At 50.7% G+C, this 26,852-nt stretch overlaps 1 protein-coding gene across 1 annotated transcript in view; it reads left to right on the top strand.

Moving 5' to 3' along the window:
- NWD2 (NACHT and WD repeat domain containing 2) overlaps positions 1-13,542 on the top strand; it is a gene marked incomplete at its 5' end in the record, with an annotated part of 50,881 nt that extends 37,339 nt beyond the window's left edge. The window contains 4 exons of the mRNA XM_029046803.2: positions 1,937-2,140; positions 4,364-4,508; positions 5,492-6,081; positions 9,515-13,542. Coding sequence (XP_028902636.1) covers positions 1,937-2,140; positions 4,364-4,508; positions 5,492-6,081; positions 9,515-13,495 — 4,920 coding nt within the window. The remainder of the gene's footprint in view (positions 1-1,936; positions 2,141-4,363; positions 4,509-5,491; positions 6,082-9,514) is intronic.
- Positions 13,543-26,852: the final 13,310 nt, after the last annotated feature.

The raw sequence follows: 26,852 nt of genomic DNA, 5'->3' as shown, positions 1-26,852 counted from the left end.
TCAGGGAGTGAGAATCAGTGGGGCCTAGTAGATAGAGTACAGGCCTGGGAGTAAGAGGACCTGGGTTCTAATCCCAGCTCCACGACTTTGCACAAGTCACTTAACTTCTCCATGCTTCAATTACTTCATCTGTAAAAATGGGGATTAAGATTATGAGCCCCGTGTAGAATATGGACTGTGTCCAACTCAATTAGCTTGTGTCTACCCCAGAGTTTAGTGCAGTGCCTGGCACATAGAGAAGCCTTCATATATACTATTAAAAAATCAGGGGATGGCTGGGAAAGTAGAGAGGAAGAGGTGAGACCAGGACAGTTTATCAGTAAGGAATAAATACGAAAGGAATCCTCCTCTCCTATAATGGGTTTCTTGAGGCATTTGCTTTTGTGCTAGGCTTGCCTCGTGACAAATAGTGAGAGTGCTCAGGTTTTCTAGTGGGATTTAGAGCAGAACTGCCCTGTAACAAGCAGGAAGCAGAGGTCAGGATGGGTGCCCCCAGCATTCGGCTACACACTCGATCCTATTCGAGGGCAAAGATTACCCAGAAGTTGACCCAAGGAAACAAGATGGTAGATGGCAGCACCGGAGAGGGTTGGGATGGCCATGGTCAAAGACTGAAGGCTTCTCAGCAAGGTCTAATGGGATGAGCACAGGCCAGAGAGTCAGGACACCTGGGTCCTAATGCCAGCTCTGCCAGTTCACCTGCTGTGTGACCTCAGGCACTTTGTTCTCCCTCCCCCACTCAATTTTGAGCCCCACTGGGTACAAGAACTGAGTCTTATCTGATTATCTGCCAAGCAAAAAACATAACAAATGTTTAACAAATGCCACAAGGGTTATCTTACTAGAAGACTAATTGGAGAACATGGCATGGTTATTTATCGATTATTTATTCTCTTCCTGATTAATGCAAGTCAGACTCCGAACAAGCACCCGCATGCAAATCTCTTCTCCTGAGGCTTGTCGGCAGCTGCTTCACGAGTCTGGTGCTGCACTGCCAAGTTGCCGAGGGCTGCTTCCCTCAGGGACGACAGTTTGCCCCTACCCTATGTGGGAGGTTCGAGAAAGTGTGGTCAAGGCTTGGCCTGGGAAACAGGAAGTGAAGTGAACATTCACCATGAGAAGCAGGGTGGCCCAGTGGATTGAGCAGGAGACTGGGAGTCAGAAGGATCTGGATTCTAATCCCAGCTCCACCACTTGTTTGCTGTATGACCTTGGGTGAGTCACTTAACTTCTCCGTGCCTCAGTTACCTCATCTGTAAAATGGGGACTAAGACTCTGAGCCCCATGTGGGACAGGGACTGTGTCTAACCTGATTAGCTTGTATCTACCCCAGCACTTAGAACAGTGCTTAACACACAGAAAGCACTTAACAAATACCATATCATTATTATTTATGATTATTATTTCAATTAAACCATTCAGCCATCTGAGACTAGCCAAGAGACAATGGCTGAATAACCGATCAGTGGAATTTACTCAGCCTTTCCCGAGTGCAGAACACTGTACTAAGTGCTTGGGAGAGTATGATAGAGTAAGTAGATACAATCCTTGCCTCTGAGGATCTTCCAGTCTAATGTGATTTCCTGCCACAGGAAGAGGAAAGATAAACGGACACCTGAGCTTTTGAGTTCTAAAGCAAAGTCATCTTTCTTGGGTTTCCAGCGGGAAACTAGGGCAGTTACCCCATCGAGTCTTCTGGGCTGGCTGGTTGACCAGTGAGCTGGTTGGACCTGGATCTCCATAGCGGAATCACATGCCTAGGGACGTCAAACCAAATCCTGAGAGTTGCAGGGCAAAGGAGAAGGGAGGGTTCTATTAGAACTGGACAACAGGTGGCAGTCGGGCAAGGAAGCATCTTATCCTCCACCCTCTCCCACAAAGTGGCAGGGGTGGGACAGGGGCGGAACACTAAACCAGCTTCCTTGCTGATCCACAGGGGCTGTTGGGGGAGAAATACGGGAATATCCGGATTCCGGGAGAAGTGGAGGCATCGGAATTCGAAATGATTCTGGACGCGGCCGTGGAGGCCAAGCTAGAGACCAAGCTTCTGGAGGAGTGGTATTGCCGGGATGAGAACTCGGTGCCCGCCACCTATTACCTCCGGCCCAAGGCGGAAATGCTGAAGATACACGCCAAGACGGTGAGTCGCTCCTGGATGCTCCGTGGGACATCCCGGATCTCTCTCCGGCTGCCTGGTTCACCAGCTCAGCTCACACTTAGAGTGCCAGACCAGAAAACCAGTGCAGGCCCAGAAAAATCAGTCCAGGCCCAGAAAACCGGTCCAGGTCTAGAAAACCGGGGCAGGCTCAGAAAACCAGTGCACAGACAGAAAATCAGAAATACCCAGAAAACCAGCACAGGTCAAGGAAACCAATACGCCCCCAGAAAGCGGGCACACACCCAGAAAACCAGTACATACCTAGAGACCCAGCACAGGCCCAGAAAACGAGTATACTCCCAGAAAACCAGTACACGCCCAGAAAACCAGTACACTCCCAGAAAACCAGCGCAGGCCCAAAAAAATGGTGTATATCCAGAAAAACAGTGCACACCCAGAAAATCAGCACAGGCCTAGGAAACCACTGCACAACCTGAAAACCAGGGCACACCTAGAAAATCAATGCAGGTCCAGAAAATCAGCGCTCAGCCAGAAAACGAATGCAGACCCAGAAAACCAGCTCAGATCTAGAAAACAAATGCCCACCCAGAAAATCACAGCCTGGAACTGCAGAAATAATCCAAATGTGAACACGTGAATGTGAACAAAATTCCAGTTCTTGTCTCAAGAGCGAGGCGGTTCTTACTGATGGCAACTAGACAGTGGTGGTGTCCAACCGGGATGCCGGCAGGGTCACAGGCATGCAACATACCCAACGCAATGGCCACCGAGCCCTCCTTACTTTTCAAACCCACCGCGGGTTAGATGGACCAGGGGCATTATGCTATTGGGTCCTTTTTAATTTTTTTTTCTGGTATTTGTTAAGTGCTTACCAAGTGCCAGGCACTGTACTAAACATGGGGGTAGATACAGGCTGATCAAGTTGTACACATCCTTGTCCCATCTGGAACTCACAGTCTTAATTCCCATTTCACAGATGAGGAAATAGAGGTACCAAGAAGTGACTTGCCCAAGGTCACAGAGCGGACAAGTGGCATAGCCGGAATTAGAACCCGAGACCTTCCAACTCTCAGGCCTATGCTCTATCCACTGGGCCACATTGCATCTCATTAAGAGTATATGATCGAGCACCCCCGAATCCACCATAATCCCAAGGACCTGGTGCTTGTTAGGGGGCTGGGGGTGGGGACAGTGACAGCTCTGATGTCTGCAGTCACAAGCCTCATTTAAGGATGTGTTTGAGAAACAGCGTGGTTTAGTGGAAAGAGCCCGGGCTTGGGAGTCAGAGGTCATGGATTCTAATCTCGCTCCGCCATTTATCAGCTGTGTGATTTGGGGAAAGTCACTTCACTTCTCTGTGCCTCAGTTACCTCATCTGTAAAATGGGGATTAAAACTATGAGCCCCACATGGGTCAACCTGATTTCCTTGTATCAACCCCAGCACTTAGAACAGTGCTTTGCACATAGTAAGCACTTAACAAATACCATTATTATTGAGAAAAAGCTGGCTCCTAGACTGTAAGCTCATTGTGGGCCGGGAATGTGTCTGTTATATTATTGTGTTGTACTCTTCCAAGGGCTTAGTACAGTGTTCTGCACACAGTAAGTGCTCCATACATATGATTGATTGATTGATCAGCCTCTTCTACTTGTTTTTCACCTTTGAATAGACCTGCAATGGTAACTCCATAGCCTGAGGCCATCCAGATGGCTGGTGCTTGGGTAGTGAAAACACCAGGAGAAGGCCCAGTGTCTCTCACAGGGGCATCATTTTGTGTGGGCGATGAGCGGAGTTCTGTGATCCTCTCATCCCGCTTTTTGGAAAACTAGCACCTGTTGCTCTGGTGTCGCCTAGTGGAAAGAGCATGGGGCTGGAAGTCACAAAACCTAGTTGTAACCCCGCTCTGCCTTTGACCCTTCGTTGTCCTTGGGCAAGTGGCTAACTCATTCATTCATTCATTCAATATCATTTATTGAGCGCTTACTGTTTGCAGAACACTGTACTAAGTGCTTGGAAAGTACAATTCTGCTACCCAGCAATCACCCTCTCTGAGTCTCAGTTTCCTCATCTGTAAAATAGGAATAAGATTCCTGTCCTCCCTGCTTCTTAGATTGTAATCCCCACGTGGGACAGGGACGGTGCCCGACCAGATTACCTCTGCCAACACCGGTTCTTAGCCCCGGGTTTTGTCACTTAGTAAGTGATTAATACACTATGCATTTACAATACTATCCCCTTCCAGGTGGATCCTCCTGGGAGTAGTGAGAGGGAGAAAAAGTGGCAGGAGGTATCGGAAGAGATCAAGAAGATTTTTAAGACAGCGGTGAAACTTCTGCAAGACAAGGGGAAGATGAAGCAAGGCCAAGCCAAGAGATACCTCTTTTCAGGTAAAAGCGGCATCTTTTCTCCCAAACATCAAGTGGCAAAATGTCAGCCAAGTTCCAGGTTCCACAGTCTTCCCATCCAAGGTCCAACCACTCATTTCTTTGGGAAAAGGTTTCCTCCCTGATCTGCTTCCCCAACCTTAATTGTCCACTGTCTGTCCCCCAGTATGTCCCTGACTCTATTACTTCCCCTACACGTAATTTATTTTACAGTCTGCCTTCCCCAGGTAGCTTGTAGATTGAGACTATGAGACCTGCATGGGACAGACTGTGTCCAACCTATTTTGTTTGTTAGTACAGTGCCTGGCACATAGTAAGCGCTTAGCAAATACCATTATCATTATTATTATCATTAATAAACATCACAGGCATGGGAGTCAGAGGATCTGAGTTCTAATCCCAGTCTGCCACACATCCACTGTGTGACCTTGAGCAAGTCACAACTTCCCTGTGTCTCACTTGACTCAAGCTCCCTCTACACTGTAGGCAGGGAACGTGCCTACCAACTCTGTTATATTGTACTCTCCCAAGTGCTTAGTACAGTGCTCTGCACACAGGAAGCGCTCAATAAATTTGATTGATTGATTGATCTCCAAAATGAGGATGCAATATCTGTTCTCCCTCCTATTTAGACTGGAAGCCCCATGTGAGACCTGATGATCTTGTATCTACCCTGGAGCTTAGTACTGTGAATGACATATAGTAAGCACTTAACAAATACAATTTTTAGTAGTAGTAGTAATATCTAGTATTTAGTGCACTGTACTAAGCTCCGGAGAAGTCCAAAACGAGCAGGTGACACATCCCTGTGCACAACAAGCTGACACTCGACAAAGGGAGTCTGAGGCCAAAGTATTTATAGTGAGATTGATTGATTATTGATTATTCGATTAAAGAATCTGCCTCTCTCCGAGAGAATTTCTGATGTCGCCGCCCTGGTAGGAGGAAAATAAACTTCCCTTACCTGCACTGTGACTCTGTTTCAGCTATCGAGGATGAGTTTGACTTTGCCCTCGGAAACCAGACCCCGGCGTTCCTGAAGAAGTGCGTGTGCTACATCCGGAAGATCGCCAACATCGAGCGCTTCGTGAAGATCCCGGAGATGGGCAAGTACATGGACCTGGCAGGGGCGGAGCCACGGGTCATCCGAGACCCCGAAGCGCTGGAGAAGCTGACCAGGCTCAGGGACGCGTTCGTTCCCACCATCGTGGCCTCGTCCAACCTGCGGGTCTACACGTCCGTGACGCATTGCGACATGAAGCTAGGCTACTCCCGGGATGTGGAAAACCACTACATCGAAGGGCTCTGCAAGCAGTTCTACGAGGACATGATCGACATCATCCAGGCCACCGTTCAGCAGAACTTCGACACGGAAACCGACGTCCTGTACGATGAAATCCTGCAACACACGTCCCTCTGCAGGACTTACGCGTCCTTCTTTGAGTACCAGTGCGACGCCCTAGCCAGCGTGCACAGATACATCCTGCCCAGGAAACCGGGCCCCGTCCACCCGCTGGTCATCTACGGGGGGCCCTGCACCGGAAAAACCCTCCTATTAGCTGAGGTTGCCAAGAAGGTAAGAGTCTGCCACTTTCCTCTAAACTGTAAGCTCGTTGTGAACAGGGGGGTTGAGTCAGCCAACTCAGTTGTTTTGTACTCTCCCAAGTGCTTAGTACAGTGCTCTGTACACAGTAAGCACTCAATAAATACCACTGATTGACTGACTGATTTTCCACAATGGCACTGCCAGGCTTTGGAAGGAAGGCAACTCGAGATAGATGGGTAATTGTTAGTTGCCATGTTTGCTTGAAGGATTGCCCCTCTTTGGGGGCAACATTTTTGCAAACCTGAAATGGGGAAGGGGCTATAACGAGGGCAGTCAAGTCTAGCAGAGGGGAGCAGGAGAAAAAGGAGAAGAGGACAATCAATTGATCGATCATATTCATTGAGGGCTTACTGTGTGCACAACGCTGAACTAAGCATTTGGGAGAGCGCAATATAACAATAAACAGTACAGTAACCTTTCTCCTTTAGACTGTAAGTTAACTGTGGGCAGGGAATGTGTCTGTTATATTGTTATTTTGTATTCTCCCAAGCATTTAGTTCAGTGCTCTGCACACAGTAAGTGCTCAATAAATACAATTAACTGACTGAGTGACCTCCCTCTCCTCTTCCTCCCCTGGAGGCTCTTAAAGAAGCAATTCCCCTTCCCTGGGTGAGCCTGCCTACTGCCTTATCAACTTCTGACCCTTCCCCTTCCTGTCCGGACCATATGCATTTTAAATAGTACTACTAATAATGATCATTGTGTTTGTTAAGCATCATGTGCCAAGCACTGTGCTAAATGCTAGGGAAGATGGACTAAAAGAAGGCACCTCCTCTTGGCAAATTACCATGTTCTCCTACCCCAGATCCCACCACTATCACAGCTGACAATTATCCAAGTAAATACAGTAGACTGAGACCCACTCTAAGTCTTTAATTAATCACTAATTAGAGTCCTAAACTCCCAGGCCATCTGTAGGGTGCTTTGCTACTGAATCAACTTTATAGCATCTTAAACAAATCCCCAAATCTTGGCTTTGACTACATCTCTAGTGTAGGATTTGGTCCTTTAAAGGGAACTAGGAACATGTGGCTAGAGATAGATTGTGGAATCTGTTGAGCACTTAGTGTGTGCCAGGCACAATACTAAGTGCTAGGGTAGATAATCAGATCCCATATGCGGCTCATAGTGTAAGTGATAGGGAGAACAGGTACTGAAATGTCATTTTGTAGATGAGGGTCCTGAAGCAGAGAGAAGTGAAGTGATTTGCCCAAGGTCACACAATAGACAAGTGGTAGAGCCGGGATTAGAACCCAGGTCCTCTGCCTCCCAGGCCTGTGCTGTTTCCACTAGACCACACTACTTCCCTATGTGAATTAACCTCAGAATACGAGACTGTATTTTATGCAAGAATTTTCCGGTAGGGCCATCCATCATTTGGCTTTCCTTTCAGGCTGCCCTGTTATTTGGGCTGAGTTAGCCTGGAAAGAAGTCATACATGGAAGCCAGGAGTTCTGGACTCTAACCTGGATCCTCCCAACTGTCTAACCATGTGACCCCAGGAAAAACCTCTTCCTCAATGGGCCTTGTTTTCCTTCTCTGACTGGTGGAAGAATGCCCCCTGCCACCTGCTACCTCCCCGAGACAGTGCGAGGACTTGATAAAATAATAATAAAACAGTGGTATTTGCTAAGGGCTGCCTATATGCCAAGCCCTGTGCTAAACACTGGGGTAGATCAATGCAATCAGGTCTACACAGTCCCTGGCCCAAATGGGGCTCAAGGTCTAAGAGTAGAGGGAGAAAAGGTATTTTTTTAAATGGTATTTGTTAAGTGCTTACTGTTCACGAGTCACTATACTAACAGCTGGGGTAGAAACAGGCTAATCAGGTTGGACACAGTCCCTGACCTACATGGGGCTCACAGTCTTATTCCCCTATTCACAGATGAGGTGACTGAGGCACAGAGAAGTTAAGCAAGTTGTCCAAAGTCCCACAGCAGGAAAGTGGTGGGGTCCAAATTAGATTCCTGGTTCTGGACCCTTTCCACTAGGCCAGGCTGAATTAAATTGGATTAAAATGGATTAAATTAAATTTAATTGGAAATTAAATTGGATTAAATTGGAAATTTGAAAGTGCTTTGCGATCTCTGGAAATGGGGGTCACACTTTAAACTCCAGCCACCGCAATAGAGAAACCACCGGAAGTGTCATCCCAGAGCAGTGTACTGAACTCGGGGGTAGATACACTGTAAAGCAGTTTGGACACAGTCTCTGTTCCTCACGGTCTAAAGGAGAGGGATGCTAGGTGATTTAATCCCCATTTTACAGAGGAGGAAATTGAGGTCCAGAGAAGTGAAGCAGCATGGCTTAGTGGAAAGAGCACAGGTCTAGAAGACAAAGGACCTGAGTTCTAATTGCAGTTCTGCCACTCGTCTGTTGTGTGGGTAAGTCACTTCAGTTCTCTGTGCCTCAGCTACCTCATCTGTAAAATTGAGATTAAGACTGTGAACCCGATGAGGGACATGGACTGTGTCCAACCTGATTAGTTTGTATCTACCCCAGTGCTTAGTACAATGCCTGGCACACCGTAAGCACTTAACAAATACCACAAAAATCAAAAATGAAGGGACTCACCCAAGGTCACCCAGCGGGCAGGTTGCGGAGCCGGGAATAGGACCAAGGTCCCCTGACTTCCAGATACCGTCACTGCCCCCAGGCTCTCACCCCCTAGGCCCCATCCCTCTCTGCAGCTCCATGACTAAGGCCTTGGACAGCAGGTATCATCAGTCAGTCACTCGTATTTACTGAGCGCTTACTGTGTGCACCGTACTCCACTAAGTTCAAGGGGGAGTGCAATATAACAATATAACAGACACATTCCCTGACCACAATGAGTTTACAGTCTAGAGGGATGAGTTTACATGTCCACTAAGTCCATTGTCTTGTCCTCTCCCAAAGCTTGGCACACAGAGGCCTGTACGGATGCCATCGAGCCATTGCTTGGTTGAAGTCTTTCCGGGAGGCCAAGATTTTATATTTCCTTTCCTGGTATTTGATAAACTCTTACTTTTCTTTTTTTTTAAATAGTATTTGTTAAGTGCTTAGTATGTGCCAGGCACTGTACTAAGCGCTGGAGTAGAAACCACCTAATCAGGTTGATCCCCATTTTCCAGATGAGGTCACTGAGGTACAGAGAAGTGAAATGACTTGTCCAAGCTCACATAGCAGACAAGTGGCAGAGCCAGGATTACACCCCAGGTCCTTCTGACTCTCAAACCCTGTGCTCTATTCCCAAGGCCAAGCTAATTACTCTCACTCTGCATCATGCACCGTTCTAAGCGCTGGGTCAGAGGTACGTGTTAATCGGGGGTCTTCCGGAGGGCTGGCAGAGGGGGCTCCGTCCCCGTGTTTGCTCTCCGCGCCTGTGTCGGTGGCCGTTCTGAACTCCGCTCCTGGCTCCTAGGCGTACAGCTGGCTTCACGAAGAAATGGGCCCCGAGTCTGACCCCGTGGTCGTGGTGCGGTTCTTGGGGACCACGGACCTGAGCACGGACCTCAAGAGCCTCCTGCAGAGCATCTGCGAACAACTGGCCGCCAACTACCGCCGCCCGGTCCAGAGCTACCCCAAGAAGCCCCACGACCTGCGCGACCTGTTCGTCAACCTCCTGAACGAGTCCTCGCTCCAGCGCCCGCTGGTCCTGGTCCTGGACGCGCTAGAGCAGCTGGCGGAGAGCGACGACGCCAGGAGGCTGTGGTGGCTGCCTGTCCACCTGCCCCGCTCGGTCCGCGTGGTCCTGTCCACCCTGCCCAACAAGCACGGCCTCCTGCAGAAGCTCAGGAGCCTGATCCCGACCGCCGACCACTACCTGGACCTGGTCCCCGGCGACCGGCGGCTTTGCAGCCGGGTCCTGAAGCAGCAGCTGCTGCGCGTCAAGAGGAAGGTCACCTCTGGCCAGCAGATCTACGTCAACGAGGCCCTGTCCTGCTGCGCCCTGCCCATGTTCGTCAATCTGACCTTCCGGGAAGTGAGGAGCTGGAAGTCGCACAGGGACGTGGACGGGTCCTCCCTCGGCGTCACGGTGCACGAGGGCATCGAGCAGCTGTTCCGCTCCCTGGAGGAGGCGTGCGGCCCCCGGCTGATCGCCCGGGCACTGGGCTACCTCACCGTGGCCAAGGCGGGACTGAGCGAGATGGAGCTGGAGGACGTCCTGGCGCTGGACGACGGGGTCATGGCGGAGCTCCGCCGGGACGGCGGGCCGAGCGACCCGCTGCGCGTCCCCTACTTGCACATCGCCCGGCTCAAGGAGGGGCTGCGCGGCTACCTGATCGAGCGCCACGTGAGGAATGTGACGCTGCTGGTCTGGGCCAACAGGCACCTGCAGCTCGTGGCCCAGAAGCGCTATCTGCAGGACGAGGCCGACCTGCGGGAGATGCACGCCGTCCTGGCCGACTACTTCCTGGGGGTCTGGGCGGGCGGGCGGAGGAAGGGCCTGGGCGGGGGCGGCAGGGGCGGCGAGGACCCCGCCGTGGCCGGGGGGAGCCGGAACTCACGGGTGATGGAGCGGGTGGAGGAGGAGGAGGAGGAAGAGGAGCAGTTCGTGGAGCGGGCCGCCTTCGACCGGCAGGCCCCGGACCAGCCCTGGGTCTTCCAGTGCAACCCGCTGGAGCCCGACATCTTCTTCGTCAACCACCGGAAGATGACGGAGCTGTCGCACCACCTGACCCGCTGTGGGAAGACGGACGACCTGCTCTACGGGGTCATCATGAACTTCAGCTGGCTGTACACCATGATCAAGATCGGCCGCTTCGACGGGGTCCTGGCGGACATCGACCTGGCCTACGGCTGCTCGCAGGAGAAGGAGCTGAAGTTCCTGGCCAGCACCCTGCGGGGCATCAAGGGCAAAGTCACGGCCCGGCCCGGCTCGCTGTCGGCCGAGCTGCAGCAGCGGCTGCTGCCCGTGGTCGGCTCCCTGCCCAAGCTGCGCCACCTACTCCTCGAGTGCGACCGGGACGGGCCCAAGTACTGCTCCATCGTGCCGCTCCACTCCTCCGTGGACGTGGCCTACAGCCCCGAGAGGCTGCCGCTGGCGGCCAGCCACGTGCACGTGACCGAGGTCCTGCCCACGGGCCGCCCGGGCACCGTCCTGGCCGCCCTGGAGGACGGCTCCATCAGCACGTGGGACGTGGAGTCGCGGCAGCTGCTCCGGCGCATCACCACGGCCCAGTCGGTGGTCCTGGGCATGAAGCTCAGCGGCGACGAGAGGTACCTAGTGGTGGCCACGGCCCACAACACCCTGCTGATCTACGACCACGCCAACTCCCGCCTGCTCTCCGAGGTGGAGGTCAAGGGCGCCCGGCCCGGGGGCGGCACCCGCCTCATCAACGGCTTCGCCCTCTCCGCCCACCACGCCCTGGCCTGGCTGGAGGCCAGCAAGGCGGTGGCTGTGGTCGACCTGCTCTACGGGTGGCCCCTCTACCAGTTTCACTGCTGGTACGAGGTGACCTGCGTCCGGTGCTCCCCCGACGGCGTGTACGCCTTCTGCGGCCAGTGCCTGAACACCACCACCATCTTCCACCTGGGGAGCGGGGAGAAGCTGTCCACGGTGACCTCCGAATTCTCGGGGGGCTTCGTCCAGTTCCTGCTGGTCCTGGATGCCGCTCGGGAGCTGGCCATGGTGGACAACGAGGGCAGCCTGTCCGTGTGGAACACCGAGGAGATGAGCAACCCCCGGCTGACCGACGACTTCGACTGCCGCCGGGGCGACGGCGAGGTGGTCGGCCTCGAGCTGTCCGAAGACCAGAGCGCCGTGCTGATCTGCAAGGCCCTGGGCCTGGAGCTCCTGGACACCGGCGCCTGGAAGGTGGCCGAGAAGTTCCGGGCCCGGCACGGCGAGCGGTTCGCCTGCGCCGTGCTCGCCCGGGACGGCCGCTGCATCATCGCCGCCATGGAGAACACCTCGGCCGTCTTCTTCTGGCGGAGGGACACGGGCCAGTGCCTGGCCAACCTGCAGGAGGTCTCGGGGAACGTGGTCAAGCTGGTCAAGTCCAGCCACCACGACATGCTGCTCTCCCTCTCGACGGGCGGGGTTCTCTCGCTCTGGGACGTGGACCTGATCACGGCCGTGTCCAACGTCGACAAGACCGGGCGGCCCATCCGGCGGCTGGTCCTGCCGGCCCGGGGCGAGTCCGTCTACTCCCTGGATGGCTCCGAGGCGGTGCACAAGTGGCACCTGGGCCACGGGTTCGTCGAGGCCGTGTTCCGGCACGAGGGGGCCGCGGAGCACTGCGTGCTCACCTCCGCCGGGGACCTCATGGTCTCCGCCGATGACCGCTGCAGCCAGTACGTCTGGCGCACGGGCAGCGGCGAGAACCTCTTCCGCATCAGCGGGCAGAGGATCTCCCAGCTGATGCTCACCCACAACGACCAGTTCGTCGTCTCGCTCTGCGAGGAGAGCGCCTCGCGGGTCTGGCGCTTGGCCACCGGCCACCGGGTCTGCCGCATCCTGGCCGCCCTGCGGGACGCCTTCGTCACGGCGGCCAACACGTTCGTGGTTGGCGTGGCCGAGAACAAGGTGCTGGCCGTCAGCCTGTGGACGGGGAGCATCACCAAGCGCTTCTGCTGCGAGGACGGGGCCTCCATCGTCGACTTCAGGCCCGTCCCCGACTGCCCGGATGTGGTGGCCTTCATCACGTCTGCCGAGACCGTGACCCTCTGGAGCCTGACCGACGAGGTGGTCTGCCGCCGGGTGCAGCTCCCCGGGGACTTCCTCAGGGACCTGGGGGACTTCGAGGTCTCGCCCAACGGCCGGCTGGCCGTCCTGTCCCGTGGCGACGAGAAGATCCACGTGCTGGACCTGCACAGCGGGAAACTCCGGGTGGTGCCCGCCTCCGGCGGCGTCTGGCGGCAGAAGCTGTCCCGCGACGGCCGCTACCTGGTCTACGTCTGCTTCCGCCACCCTGAGGAGGACGAGGATGGGGACGGAGAAGGGGACGGGGGCGGCCCGTCCAGCCTGGTCGTCGTCAGGCTGGCCGACGGGAAGACCATCGGCACCTGCTCGCTCTACAAGATGCCCACCTTCCTGGCCCTCTCCCAGAGGCACCTGAACATCATCGTGGGCTTCGAGGACGGCAGCCTCGGCGTGTACACCGTGGTGGACCGCGTGGACGCCGCCCTCAAGATCAAGATAGCCACGTCCAACAGCCGGCAGCTCTTCGGCGGCTCCACGCAGCCCGCCCGGCCCCGCCGGCGCAGGCACGGCTTCAAGGCCGCCGCCGACTGCGTCTGGCGGGAGTCCACCGAGGTCTTCGCCCGGGACAGCCCCGTCCCCGTGGCCCATCCTGGGGAGCCCCCGGAAGGCACCCCCTCCAAGAGACACAGCCACGGCTGCGACAGGGCCGGCGCCACCCCTGACGTTGGGACCTCCGGCTTCTCCGCCGACGAATGATCGGCCCGGGGTCCCGGAAACCCCGGCCCCGACCCCCCCACCCCAACACCCCCACCCCAGCTTGGGAGAGACAGTGTTCCCCTCTGAAGGAGAGAGAGAGGGAAAGAGAGAGAGAGAGGGGGATTCCCCACCAACAACTCATCAGCACGGGGTCTTGGATGCCCCAGCTCTGGCCCCAGCCCAGCCTGCCCCCCCAGCTCGGGAGAAACAGTGTCCTCCACTCTGAAGGACAGAGAGAGAGAAAGATAGAGAAATTCCCTGCCACCAATTGATCAGCCTGGGATTCCAGATGCTCCAGCTCCAACCCAGACTGCCCCACCCCCGGCTTGGGAGAGATGTGGAAGAGAAAGAGGAAGGGAGTGTGGGAAAAAGAGGGAGAGAGAGAGAGAGAGAGATTCCCCAGTGACAGTTGATGAGCCCGAGGTCTCAGATGCCTCTGCCCTAGTCCGGCCTGCCTCCAGGCTCAGGAGAGACCATCTGCACCTCTGAAAGAGAGAGACACACACATTCCAGGTGTGGAGGTGGGAAGGAGGGTGCGAGGGCCCTGAACGTGTGGGAAAGAGGCAGGAAGAGATGGGACGTGGCAAGACGTGGCAGGGAGAGATGAGTCAAGATGGGATGAGGAGGGATGGGGCGAGACGAGAAGGGACTTTCTCCGGGCTGGAGTCCTGGCTGCATCCTCATCAGTGCCTTCCCCACCATTCACAACACTTCCTCCGCAGCCTCGGTGGGGAAGCCGAAGAACGACCTCTCAACCGGTCGACCTCTCAACCGGGTCTGGATCCACTCGACCAGTTACTTCCGCCCACAGGTAGGAGTCCAGCCATGTGCCCCACCTGCCCCAGCCACGGGCCGTCGGCCCGGACTCCTTCCTGGATAAATCAGGTGCCCCCAGGGGACCGGGATGGGCCACAGAGCCTCCGAAGAAAAGCCCCGGGCTTCCCCCTTGCCGTAAGATGGCAGGCAGGAGCGAGGGCACTGGAGGCCAGCGAGTGTGAGGGCACTGCATTAACCCAGGACTCGACCCGGGCACGGATCCCCTGTGCCTTCCTGAAGTTAACACCGCCAAATCCGCAGCCTCGGATTCTCCCCACAGAACTCTCAGCGAAAGATATCTCCCGCCCTGATTGACCACAGACAAGTTTCAGATAGCCCCAGCGTGATGTGTTTTGGGTTTTTTTCGGTGACTTTCCAACCACCCCTTTGTTCAGGAATTCAGAGAGGGCATCGCAAAGAAAATCAGGCGGGCACCGGCCGGCTCCATCAGGTAAAGGGGCACCGGGGCGCTGGCCAACGGCCATTCAGAAGTCAGTCCACAGCCCCTTCAGTCCACAGCCCCCCAAAGGGCGTGAGACAAGTAGGTTTTTCAGACATGCCGTGGATTCGATTCCGAGAATATTTGCCTTACGATCATTTCTGAGCTGAATGCAGATCGGATGACCAAATTCTCTGGGATGACCAGAATATGCCTGTATCTGTGCTGAAATGTTCCAGCCCCTTTGGGGCCATTCCCATTTGTCATCGGTTTCTCACTCCCTTGTGCCGTGCGTGTGCTTTGCACCCGCTCCACTTCCTGCTTTAAGACTGTTCCCAGTCTGCTCTCCAGGGCTATCCTTTTCGAGGCAGCAGCCGGGAAAAACTGAGTAGGAAGTCTTTTTATCCCTCTCCCATCAGATGGATAGAAACGAGCACTTCCGTCTGTCCAGGTGAATGGTACCCCTTGCTCTCCTTGGCCCTGGCTGGTCCTAGGTCAACAGCACAAGGACTTAGCTGCCTATGGCAGGAGACACATTCCCCAACAGAACCCTAGCCTAGGAGTCCCAAGGCCTGGGTTCAAGTCCCGGGCCCCCGCGGTATCCCTGTGCCGAGGTTCTTAATCTCCTCTGGGTTCTGCTTCCAGCGGGTAAAATGAGGGCATTTCTTTCCCTCAAAGGCTGTAGGGAGCCAGAGTGAGGAGACGGGGAAGCACTCTATGAGCTGAAGGCATTGTTCATATTATTATCAATCACCGGTTATGAGTCTATTCTCTGCCTGCCTGGGATGTGGTCAATGGGGAGTTAGGAGGGGATGCTGGGGGTGCTCTGGGGAGGATGCAGGGGAGAGTACAACCTGTGCCAAGTGGGGACAGGACAAGTGACCTCCCTGCACCAGGAATCCCAAGTGGCAGTCTGGGGCTGGCGAGGTCTGAGCGGGGGTAATCCAGTCAACAGAGCAGATGGACCGTGGCACACCCTGCTTCCAACTCCCCAGTTGGTCCCACTGGGAACAACTCCAAGGGCAGCCCCTGGGGATAGGTGAGGAATTGGCTTGGGACAGGGAGGAGAGGGCTAGGACCTGCCCTCCCTGCAGGGGGGCGGGCCCTAGACCCCTCCTGGAACTTTGGGTACCGTGCCCAGGATCCAGGGGGTCACCGGTCACCTCGACCGATTCGGACAGGGAGTTCTCCCGTGACTTCTACTGTGGTCATCCAGGCCCCATTCCTCTCCGCCTCCCCAGGGATCCATGGGGAATTGAGAACCCAATTAGGATAGCCATCATCCTTAGTACTAGTACCATTATGGAGGTGAGACCACTGAGCCACACCATTTCCAAGAATCAAAGGCCAAGCTGCATTAGTGTGTGGGTGACTGTTTTCCATTAAGCTAGTCCAGTATTCCAAGTGACTTAATGACTTTTCCTAACTCGTTTGCAACTAATAGTTCAGACTGAATGTTTTTATGTAAACTTTGTATCGTGGGAAGCAATGACCCAATCAGAGATTTATATTTTCATAAATGTTCAATTTAGTTAAATTTTGTTACGGAGTTGTTATCTAGAAAACTATTTCAGTCTTCAAACAATATACCGTCTTGTGGATGCATTGTTTGTATGAATAAAAGACCAACGGACCACTCTGTTTACTTATTTTTTTCTCACGAAAGAGTCGGAAGGTGTAGGTGAAAAACACTGAAGAATAAAGAGTAAAGGAACATTTCCCCAAAACACCCAGGCTTCTCTTTAGTTCTGGAAGAGTAGTCCTTTCAAGTGAAAATTTCCAGAGAGTAACACGGGAAATGGAAGAGAAGTGGAACTAGGTGAACCTTGAATTTGCCTAAGTGCATTTTATTTTCCTAAGCACTTTCGCATGACTTGTCTCAGTCTCGCCTCCCTCTGAAATAGAGAGAGAGGTATTTTAACCTCGATTTTTCAGTTTAGGAAACAGAGATTTGAAGAGGTTTAGTAACTAACTTGAGGACCCTCAGCAACATAAAGGCAGAGGCAAGATTAGAATTTAGATCTCCTGACTCCCAGACGTTTTGTCTTTCCACTAGACCAGACTGCCTTTTATCTAGATGCTAAACTCATTACGGGCAGGGGATATGTCTGCTAATTCTGCTGTATGGTACTTTCCCAAATGATTAGTACAGTGCTCTGCACATAGTAAGTGCTCAGTAAATACCAAGATTTGATTGATTGATCTGTGCCAAGCTGAGGTTCATAGAAATGAATCTCTTCTTTCTTTTTAAATCTAATGTGGGGAGCAGCCCAAGAGAACTATTCAGTTCTGAGCAAGGGCAGAGTCAAGTTCAGTTGGTACTTTGGAATTCTCTTCAACTGCCCCATCCCCACCTAGACTGAGGTCATGACACTGGAAGTGATTGGCTCCTATGGAGCTCCCAGAAGCCCCGATGACCAAAGCCCTTGATTAGCAACAATTCTTTTCTCTCCCCATCCAGCAGAAACCATCCTGTGACTTAACTGGTGGTTTGCAAGTCTGATTTCCTTTAAGCTTAGCCCAGGTTCTTGAACCCTCTTCTCAGAATCTGCCTAATCCCTGGGACTAGACATACTATGACAACATTTAAGTTCTTACTATGTGCCAAAAACTGTGCTACACCCTGAAGACTCCTGCCAATCAAATTGGACACAGGTCTTGCCCCATCTGGTCTCCCTCACATCTGTTACCCCCTTTTAGACTGTAAGCTTATTGTGGGCAGGGAATGTGTCTGTTTATTGTTGTGTTGTACTCTCCCAAGCGCTTAGTACAGTGGTCTGCATACAGTAAGCGCTCAATAAATATGATTGAATAAATGAATGAATGAATAGTTCATATTAATTTTAAGAATGAGAAAACTCAGGCACAGAGAAGTTACAGGACTTGCTCAAGACCATAGAACAAGCAAATGGCAGAGGTAATATTGTTTGTAATACACAGAAGACCAAGGGGAAATCACAATGGGATGATATTAGATCAAGTACAAAGTCGGAGAAGGAGCAGGGTTTCCCTATGCTTGGGCTGATGGTCTGGATGGAATGTATCCATAGGTGGTATTTACTGAGTTCCTACTGTGTGCAGAGTACTGTACTACATGCTAGGGAGAGTACAATTCAATAGAATTGATAGACACAATATCTGTCCTTATGGAGCTGTGTGCTCTCATTAATCTCATGTCACCTCGACAGGATTTAGGGTGAGGAAAAGAAATTCCAAAAAAAATTTGCCATTCCCTACTTTGTTATCCATGAGCCTCTGGGGCCTTTTGGGGTCCTGCAAGTTTTTCCTGTTGTCAAGGTAATCTTCTGCCCCACCCCTGGGGTCCCCAGGTGGTATTACTAGACAGAAAAACTTGTGGTGCTCACTTTACAATGCCACCAACTCCCTGGACACCCCCACCCCAAGCTCCTCCTCATCCCCCACAGGCTTTTCTCTTCTTTAAACTTTTATATATATATATATTTTTTTTACTGCCACTGCTGCCTCCGGTTCCTCTGTGGTGTGAATGATTCTCACCTCTGGGTTCTCCAAAACCTGGGGGATTAAGCCAGGTTCAAGCAGGGATTGGGGGGTGGAGGGGGAGAGAGCAGCAGCAGAAGCTGCAGGGGAGAGTTGGGGGTGTGGTAACCATGAGGGTGGACCCACCAAATTAGGGTGCCAGATAGGAAGCAGGAAAGCTGTGAATCAAGAGTAGTGATGGTAATAATAATAATATGTATTAAGCCTTTACTATGTACGAAACACTGTCCTAAGCAGCGGGGAGGGTACAAGATATTCAGGTCAACACACAAGGGGCTCATTGACTAAGTGGGAGGGAGAGCAGACCAGGGAGTTCAAGACAAAGGGAGTTGCGTGGATTTAGCTTACCATGAGAATCTGCAGACACTGAAATCTGAGCAACACGATCACTGTTGCAGGAAGTCATTCTGAACAGGCTGACATGAATCCTTCAGATCTGAGCCTGTGAGAGGAGAAGGCAAGAAAGATGTAGAGACAGAGAGGGACACACAGAGAGAATCGAAAGAAAGGCAGACACACCAGCAAGGGAAAGACACATATGGATCCCAGACACATTCACACACAAAGTCAAGGGACACACCCATGGGGGACAGACACAGCCAAACTGCCACAGCTTGCTTCTTCTGCTCCTGCTCTCATGTAGCTGAGCAAGCCTGGAGGGAATCCAGGCTCCGGGCCAACTTCTCCTACTACAAATTCACACTCAGAGCCTTTTTTTAAATGATGTTTGTTAAATGCATACTGTGAGTCAGGCACTGTACTAGATACAAACTAATTAGGTTGGATACAGTCCATGGCCCACATAAGGCTCACAATCTTAAAACCCATTTTACAAAGGGTTGTAACTGAGGCACAGAGAAACTAAGTGAGTTGCCCAAGCTCACACAGCACACAAGTGAAGGACGCAGGGCTAGAACCCAGGTCCTTCTGACTCCCAGGCCCATGCTCGATCCATTAGGCCACCCTGCTTCTAGACTTCTCGCTCAGTGTCTTCTGCTCAACAACTTTTCTACTCCTCCCTCATTGACTCCAATGCCCACAGTCCCCACAAGCTCTTCCATTCTTTAATCTCCCCCGTCACCCCCTCCCTCCCTCACCCCTGATGACCCCACCAACTAATTTGTTGGCAAAACCGACTGTCCAAATTACAAACATTAAAGTAATCAATCAATAATATTCACTGAATCCTTACTGTTTGCAGAGCACAGTACTAAGCACTTGGGAGGGTGAAATATAACAGAATTGGCAGACACATTTCCTGCCCACAGCGTGCTTACAGTCTAGAGGGGGGATAAAGTAAGTATTGATAGCAAGATTTGGGGGGAGTTCCGTCAAGGTGCAGTGGGTTTACAATCCTGGGTTACAACTGCCTCAGCTGCCCCAATGCGCTAAACGCTATGACCAATTCTTAGAGCCTTCTGCAAGGGAGGCACGCCTGTCTGGGAAGTGGACAACTCCAGACAGGTCTGGGAATTAATTGTACTATATGTTAAGTGCTGACTATGTGCTAAGCACAGTGCTTGGCTGAGCACTGGGGTAGGTACAAGACAATTGGATGAGCATAATCCCTGATCCACCACAGATGAGAAAGCAGCGCTCAGCTCAGAAGACGACACAAATGTTACCGAATGAATGATCCGCCTGATCTGGAAGAAAGGGCCATGCTTACAAGTACTTACAAACTGCTTACAAATCCCATCAATATCATTAACAAGTAATAAAATAATAATAATAATAATAACAATGGTTTGTGTTAAGTGCTATGTGCCAAGCCCCGTTCTAAGCACTGGGGTAGATTCTAGGTAATCAGGTTGGGCACGGTCCCTGCCCCATATGGGGCTCATAGTCTCAATCCCCATTTTACAGAGGAGGTAACTGAGCTGCAAAAGTTAATTGACTCACCCAATTCACATAGTAGACAAGTGGCAGAGCCTAAATTAGAACCCACATCCTCTCGACTTCCAAGACCGTGCTCTTGCCATCCACTTTCAGCATTAACAAATACATGAATTCAATGATTCATTTGGTCTCTTCATCCCAATATATTGATGTTACTGACCATGACATCCTTGTTCTTGCTCCTGCTGATTGACATCTGTTGCCCCACTTCGCCCACGGCAGGAATCATGGTTTTTTGCACATGGTTGTGCATACCAAAAGAGTAAGCACTAAAATATTATCTACTGATTTGATTAACAATTAAACTCAACACAGACCAGTGCAGCCAGAAGGTCCTGCCTGGTTAGAACTTTGCTTGTGAACCAAATCTCTAAGAAATGTGACTTAATGAACACTTTAGCATTACTTAGAACCACAATTGTTTTTCTCTTGACCAAAGAGGTCATTTCTCGGCAATGAATCCCCAGTTTTCTCTTTATCTAATAGTATAGTTCAATAAACATTTTGACTGAGCCCAAATTCAATAGTCCCTTATATTCAAATTAATATCAAAGTCATCCACCTATTGAAAATTGGAATCTCAAGAGGTGACCTAGTCCTCCTATCTATGAGCCCGCTACGTTCAGCTGTTGGGTTTTATGGAGCTTCAGACCTGACCTAAACTCCAAGCATCTGCTGCAATAAGCATGTGCTTGCTTTAAAGGTCCAATACACAGCTTCTGATGACGGAAGCTTTATTTGATTTCCAGAAACAGCCTTCCATCATGGCTACACAAATTCCACCACCTTTCAATGGGAGCATGATGACCTGCTGAAATTGCATACAACTGTTCTGAGGGGCTAGATACCTGGCAGATGGAAGCAAATGAGCCACTGGGCAACCTTTCTATTTGAGTAGGACCCATCCTTCTTCATTTGGAGGACACTCGAGGAGAGCTGAGTTGGCTCCAAAAAACCTCTTCCTCCCAAATTCTGGTGAAACGAGGGACACCATTATCTAGAGCTTGTTCTCAGTCACTCAGTGAGTGACCCAGGATGGTGACCTGACCGAGCCAATTGATGGCTCTGGAGAATTGACAAGATTCTACACCTTTCAACATAAGGGTTGAAAGGAGTGTAAACCTGATTCAAAGAATTTCTCCCCAGAGTGCAATGTAATTTGGCAGTTAAAGCAGTATTGACATTGACAAACATCAATAGTGATTATGACTAGTGTACACAACTTTACACTAACCGAAACAAAAAACAAAATGCAGTATTGATACTGACAAACTTCAGCAGCTAGTGTAAACAACTTTACACTAATCCAAACAAAAACAACACCAACCCACAGATTGTTTTCTATGCTTGGATTACATACAGATCTAGCCTAAAAGTTAAAGCCCAAAAATTGTTCAGTTTAATTTATCTATCACAACACACCCGAGGTCACAATGGAACTTGGGAAGTAAAATGACTTAGCTCAGTAATAGTGGATTTCTTCATATTATATTTTATTGAAACTATAACATTATTCCCAGGGCTTCATAATTTGATTCCAGCAGTGCAAGATATGGCCTGCCTCCCAAAAATAATACAATATATTTCAGATAAGGGCATGTGTTAGGGAGAGTAATTGGTTTCCAAGAATATTTCACCTCTGGGGTGAAAGCATCCTTGGGTTCCCATTACTACTAGTAATTATGGTAATTGTTAATAGTTTATTATTTACCAAGCCCTCACTGTATTAAAATCTGGGGTAGATACAAGATACAAGATAACTCGACTGAACATGTTCCATTGTCCTAGATGGGGGCTCACAGTATAGGTAGGAGAGAGTAGGATTTAAATAATAATTATGATATCAGTTAAGCCCTTATTATGTGAGAGGCACTGTTCTAAGCACTTGGGTGGATACAAGTAAAATTGGATTGGGCACAGTCCAGGTCCCACATGGGGCTCACAATCTCAATCCCCACTCTACAGTTGAGGCAACTGAAGCCCAGAAAAGTGACTTGCCCAAAATCATACAGCAGACAAGTGGCAGAACCCCTATTAAGAACCCATGACCTTCTGACTCCCAGGCCCGTGCTCTATCCACTAAGCCACACTACTTCTGTTAAAGGTCCACTATGCATGTGGGAAAAGTCCATTTTACAGATGAGGAAACTGAGGCCCAGAGGCTAAGTGACTTGTCCAAGATCCCACGGTAGACAAGTGGTGGAGCCGAAATTAGAACCCACATCCCGTAACTTCCAGATCCATGCTCTTTCAATTAGAGCATGCTGCTAAACAACTTGAGGAAATACAAAATTTGAGAGTCAATTCCTTACAAAGGGAATTCAACCTACATGGAACAAGAGCTATTGCTCCAGCTCCCTAGAGCACGTAATTGCAGAATTAACTTCTTCAGATATCTGCCGTATTTTAACAAATCTCTAGACTATAAGCTTGTTGGGGGCAGGGAACGTGTCCACCAACTCTTTTATTCTGTACTCTCCCAAGCTTTTAGTACAGTGCCCTCCATACAGTAAGTGCTCAATAAATATGATTGATTATTATTACATGCAAATTATCAGCTATCTGACCAGATTAAGTCCATCGGTCACTTAGTGGCAGTAAAACTCTAGGGCAAGGACTCCTATTTCCTGGGGTAGTTATTCAATCAATCAATCAATCAATCATTGGAATTGATTGAGTGCTTACTGTGCACAAAGCCAAGCGTTAAGCACTTGGGAGAGTACAATACAACTGAGTTAATAATAATAATAATAATAATAATAATAATGGTATTTAAGCGCTTACTATGTGCCAAGCACTGGTCTAAGCACTTGGTAGATCTGGCCTGCTTCAGTCCCACCCTCTATAGTTTTCCCTTTCACCCCGGTCCCCACCCCACCCCTCCCACATACACCCCAGCGATGTCCTAGAGAGTCTTAGACATTTTGCTACCATCCTTGTCCTCCTGAATTGGTATAGTTGCTCCAGAAACCTCAGAACAGTCTCTGAAAAGTAGACAGACATCTTGGTCTCCTTTGTACCTAGGTTTTTTCTTCCAGCAGGATCTTGTTCCCTAAAGTTCATTTTCTCAATCTTGATGACCCCTGCCTCCTTTCCTTGAAGACTTTTAAATACAGTCAGCGTGTGCTCCTTCCCATCAGGATATCCAGGTCCCTTTAAATCCTCCTTGCTATTAAGGAGTAAATGGGGGAAAGGAGGGAGCCTTAACTGCCATCCTATTTCCTCTACTTTCTGCTCCAGGAAATTGGCCTTAAAGCAAGTAAATATTTTCCTGACTAGCTGGGCCGAGAACAGGGGAGGGGAAGTCTTCCATTCAATTTTTCTGAAAGCAAGCAACTGATGCTTATCTCACAGGGCATTGGAAATCAGGTAGCTCAGAAGGGTAAATGTTCTCCTTAAACCTCTCTGCCAAGGAGCTCCTGCCCAGGGTCGTTTGCCACCAGGAAGCACTCAGGGAAGATCTGTGAGGGTGCAGTGTGGTCTAATAAGAAGAACCTGGACCTGGGTTTCAGAGGACCTGGCTCCTGATCCCAGCTCAGCTGTGTGACCTTGGGAAACTCACTTTGTTTCTTTGTGCCTCAGTTTCCTCATCTGTAAAATGGGGGTTTGATGCCTGTTCTCCCTCCTACTTGAATCATGAGCCCAATATGGAATAAGACTGTGTTCAAGCAGATTAACTTGTATCCACCCCAGCTCTTAGAACACTGCTTGACACATAGTACTAGCTTAATCAAAGAGTGGTGTTTACTGAGCACTTTTTTTGTGCAGATCACTCTTTTAAGCACTGGGGACAGGAAAATACAACAGAGTTGGTAGACACCTTCCCTGTCCACAACAAGCTTACAGTCTAGAGCTTAACAAATGCAATAATAAAGACAAAAACAACAATAATAATAATTGTAACTGTGTTTTCGCCCTGAGGCCCTCATCCTGAACCCAGCTCTGGTCAGTGAAGACCTCTCGGGGGGATAGTGCCTTGAGAGACATTTCATTCCAGCAAAAATTCTCGGGAACTGTTTGTCAGAAGCAGCATGGCCTAATGGCTAGAGCACTGATCTGGGACCCAGAAGGACCTGGGTTCTAATTCAGTCTCCATCACCGGTCTCCTCTTTGACCTTGGGCAAGTCACTTCACTTCTCTGTGCTTCAGTCACCTCATCTGTAAAATGGGGATTTAAGACTGTGAGCCCCACGTGGGACATGGACTGGGTTCAACCTGATTAGCTTGTATCTACTCTAGCATTTAGGACAGTGCCTAGTACATAGTAAGTGTTTAACAAATACCATTACAAAAAATGCAGTTCTGAAAATCAGAACCTAGATACTTGGGCTCCCCGTCACAGAAGAAAGTAGTCATCAGTCAATCAGTCATATTTATTGAGTGCTTACTGTGTGCAGAGCCTTCTATTAAGTGCTTGGGAGAGTACAATACAACAATAAACAGAGCATTCCCTGCCCACAACAAGCTTACAGTCTAGAGGGGGAGACAAGCATTAATATAAACAAATAAATAAGATATGTACGTAAGTGCCTTGGGGCTGGAAGTGGGGGGTGAAAAAAAGGAGCAAATCAGGACAACGCAGAACGAGTGGGAGAAGGTGTATCATTTCAAGGACCATGGAAATGGAATCAGTGGCACGTTTCTTCCCTTGGGGAGTTAGGCAGAGTGACCAATTAGTGATGATGTGGGCCTCAGGGCACCACTACAGCCCTGGGCATTGCTGGCTGAAGCTTCATGCTCGGTGCTTCCGCTCCAGGGTCTGCGCTCAAACCAGACAGTGGCTGTCCAACGAGAGGCCAGCCAGGAGAGAGGAAGGTGAGCAAACTGATGAAATGTTCAGCCTGGGCTTGTGGGGGACAACCCAAGCCTTGTTTCTTTGGATTGCAGGTGGCTGGAGTGTGCCCATCTCTTAATCTGTGACAGCCCTCTGTCTGAGGCCCTGGACCCAGTCTTGATGAGTGGGAGTGCTTTGGCAGAATGGGTTCAGGGAGAGGTGGGGGAGGGGTGCAGTTCTGCTACCCTTAGCCACCACTTGTCCCCTGCCTAGTTCCCTGAGGGCAACAATGCATGACCGTTCCCACTTCCATAGCCGGATCCCATGGGAAATTGCAGTCCTGTGAGCTGGGACCCTGAAATTGAAAAACGGAAGCAGGGGACTCAATCGGGAGAAGTTCACCTTTAGAACCACCTTCCTATGGGTCCGCTAGGTCCAGAGCCTCCGTCTACAGCCCGTCCTCTTCCAAGGGGCCCCAGAGCTCAGGGTTTGGGGCGGGGGTTGGCTCATCCCCATCTGCTCACTCCCTGGGCGGGGGACACTAAGCTGCCTTTCTAGGGACTGGAGGAAGCGCTGGACCTGGCTGGGGAACAGCTCCCCTTGCTAGATTGTAAACTCCTGGAGGGCATTGCAATCAGTGGTATTTGCTTACGGAGAAAGCTCACAGTTGCCAGAGACTGTGTCTGCCAACTTGGTGGTTTGTACTCTTCCAAACACTTGGTACAGGGTGCTTTGCACACAGTAAGAGTTCAATAAATACGACTAAGTGCTTACCGTTTGCAGAACACTGTGCTAAGTGCTTGGAAGAGTACAATGCAGTAGTTAGTAAACACATTCCCTACCCACAACGAGTTTACAGTCCAGATGCAACACGGCTTGGGAGTCAGGGGACCTGAGTCCTAATCCTGGCTCTGACACCTGCCTACTAAATTTCCCAACCTCTCTGTGTCTTAGTTTCCTCTCCCGTTAAATAAGAAAAAGATTCCTGTTCTCCCTCCCCGTTAGACTTTGAGCCTGTGTGTGACCTGATCTGCAGTTACCTCAGCCATTGGGACATAGTGGAAATAACAAATTTCTCAGTGATTATTATTGTACTCTCCCAAGCTCTGCACGGTCCCCTCTAACCTATAAGCTTGCTGTGGGTAGGGAATGTGTCTGTTTACTGTTATATTGTACTCTCATCCGTTCATTTACTCAATTAATCGTATTTATTAAGCGTTTACTGCGTGCAGAGCAGTGTACTAAGCATTTGGGAAAGTACACTATGGTCATAAAGAGTGACCGTCACTCTCCCAAGCGCTTAGTACAGTACTCTGCACACAGTAAATCCTCACTAAATACAAGCGAATGAATGAAGGACTAAGAGCTCGATTCATCAGCTGTGTGACTTTGGGTAAGTCGCTTAACTTCTCGGTGCCTCAGTTACCTCATCTGTAAAACGGGGATTAACTGTGAGCCTCACGTGGGACAACCTGATTACGCTGTATCTACCCCAGCGCTTAGAACAGTGCTCGGCACATCGTAAGCACTTAACAAATACCAACATTATTATTATTATTAAGCAGCGTGGCTCAGTGGAAAGAGCCCGGGCTTTGGAGTCCGAGGTCATGGGTTCGAATCTCGGCTCGGCCACTTGTCAGCTGCGTGACTTTGGGCAAGTCGCTTCACTTCTCGGTGTCTCAGTTACCTCATCTGTAAAATGGGGATTAAGACTGTGAGGCCCACATGGGACAACCTGATTCCCCTGGGTCTACCCCAGCGCTCAGAACAGTTTTCGGCACATAGTAAAAGCTTAACAAATACCCACATTATTATTCCAGAGTGCAATGCCAACTTTGAGGGGTTTTCTGGTCCCCGGCCGTCACATGACAGCCAGGTCGCCCAATGGCACCGGGGCAGCGCCTCTCGGG

The sequence above is a fragment of the Ornithorhynchus anatinus genome, chromosome 18, assembly GCF_004115215.2.
Source record: "Ornithorhynchus anatinus isolate Pmale09 chromosome 18, mOrnAna1.pri.v4, whole genome shotgun sequence".
In the NCBI taxonomy this organism is placed as follows: Eukaryota; Metazoa; Chordata; class Mammalia; order Monotremata; family Ornithorhynchidae; genus Ornithorhynchus; species Ornithorhynchus anatinus.
The sequence above is the reverse complement of the archived record's forward strand: the minus strand, read 5'-3'. Positions and strand labels throughout refer to the sequence as shown.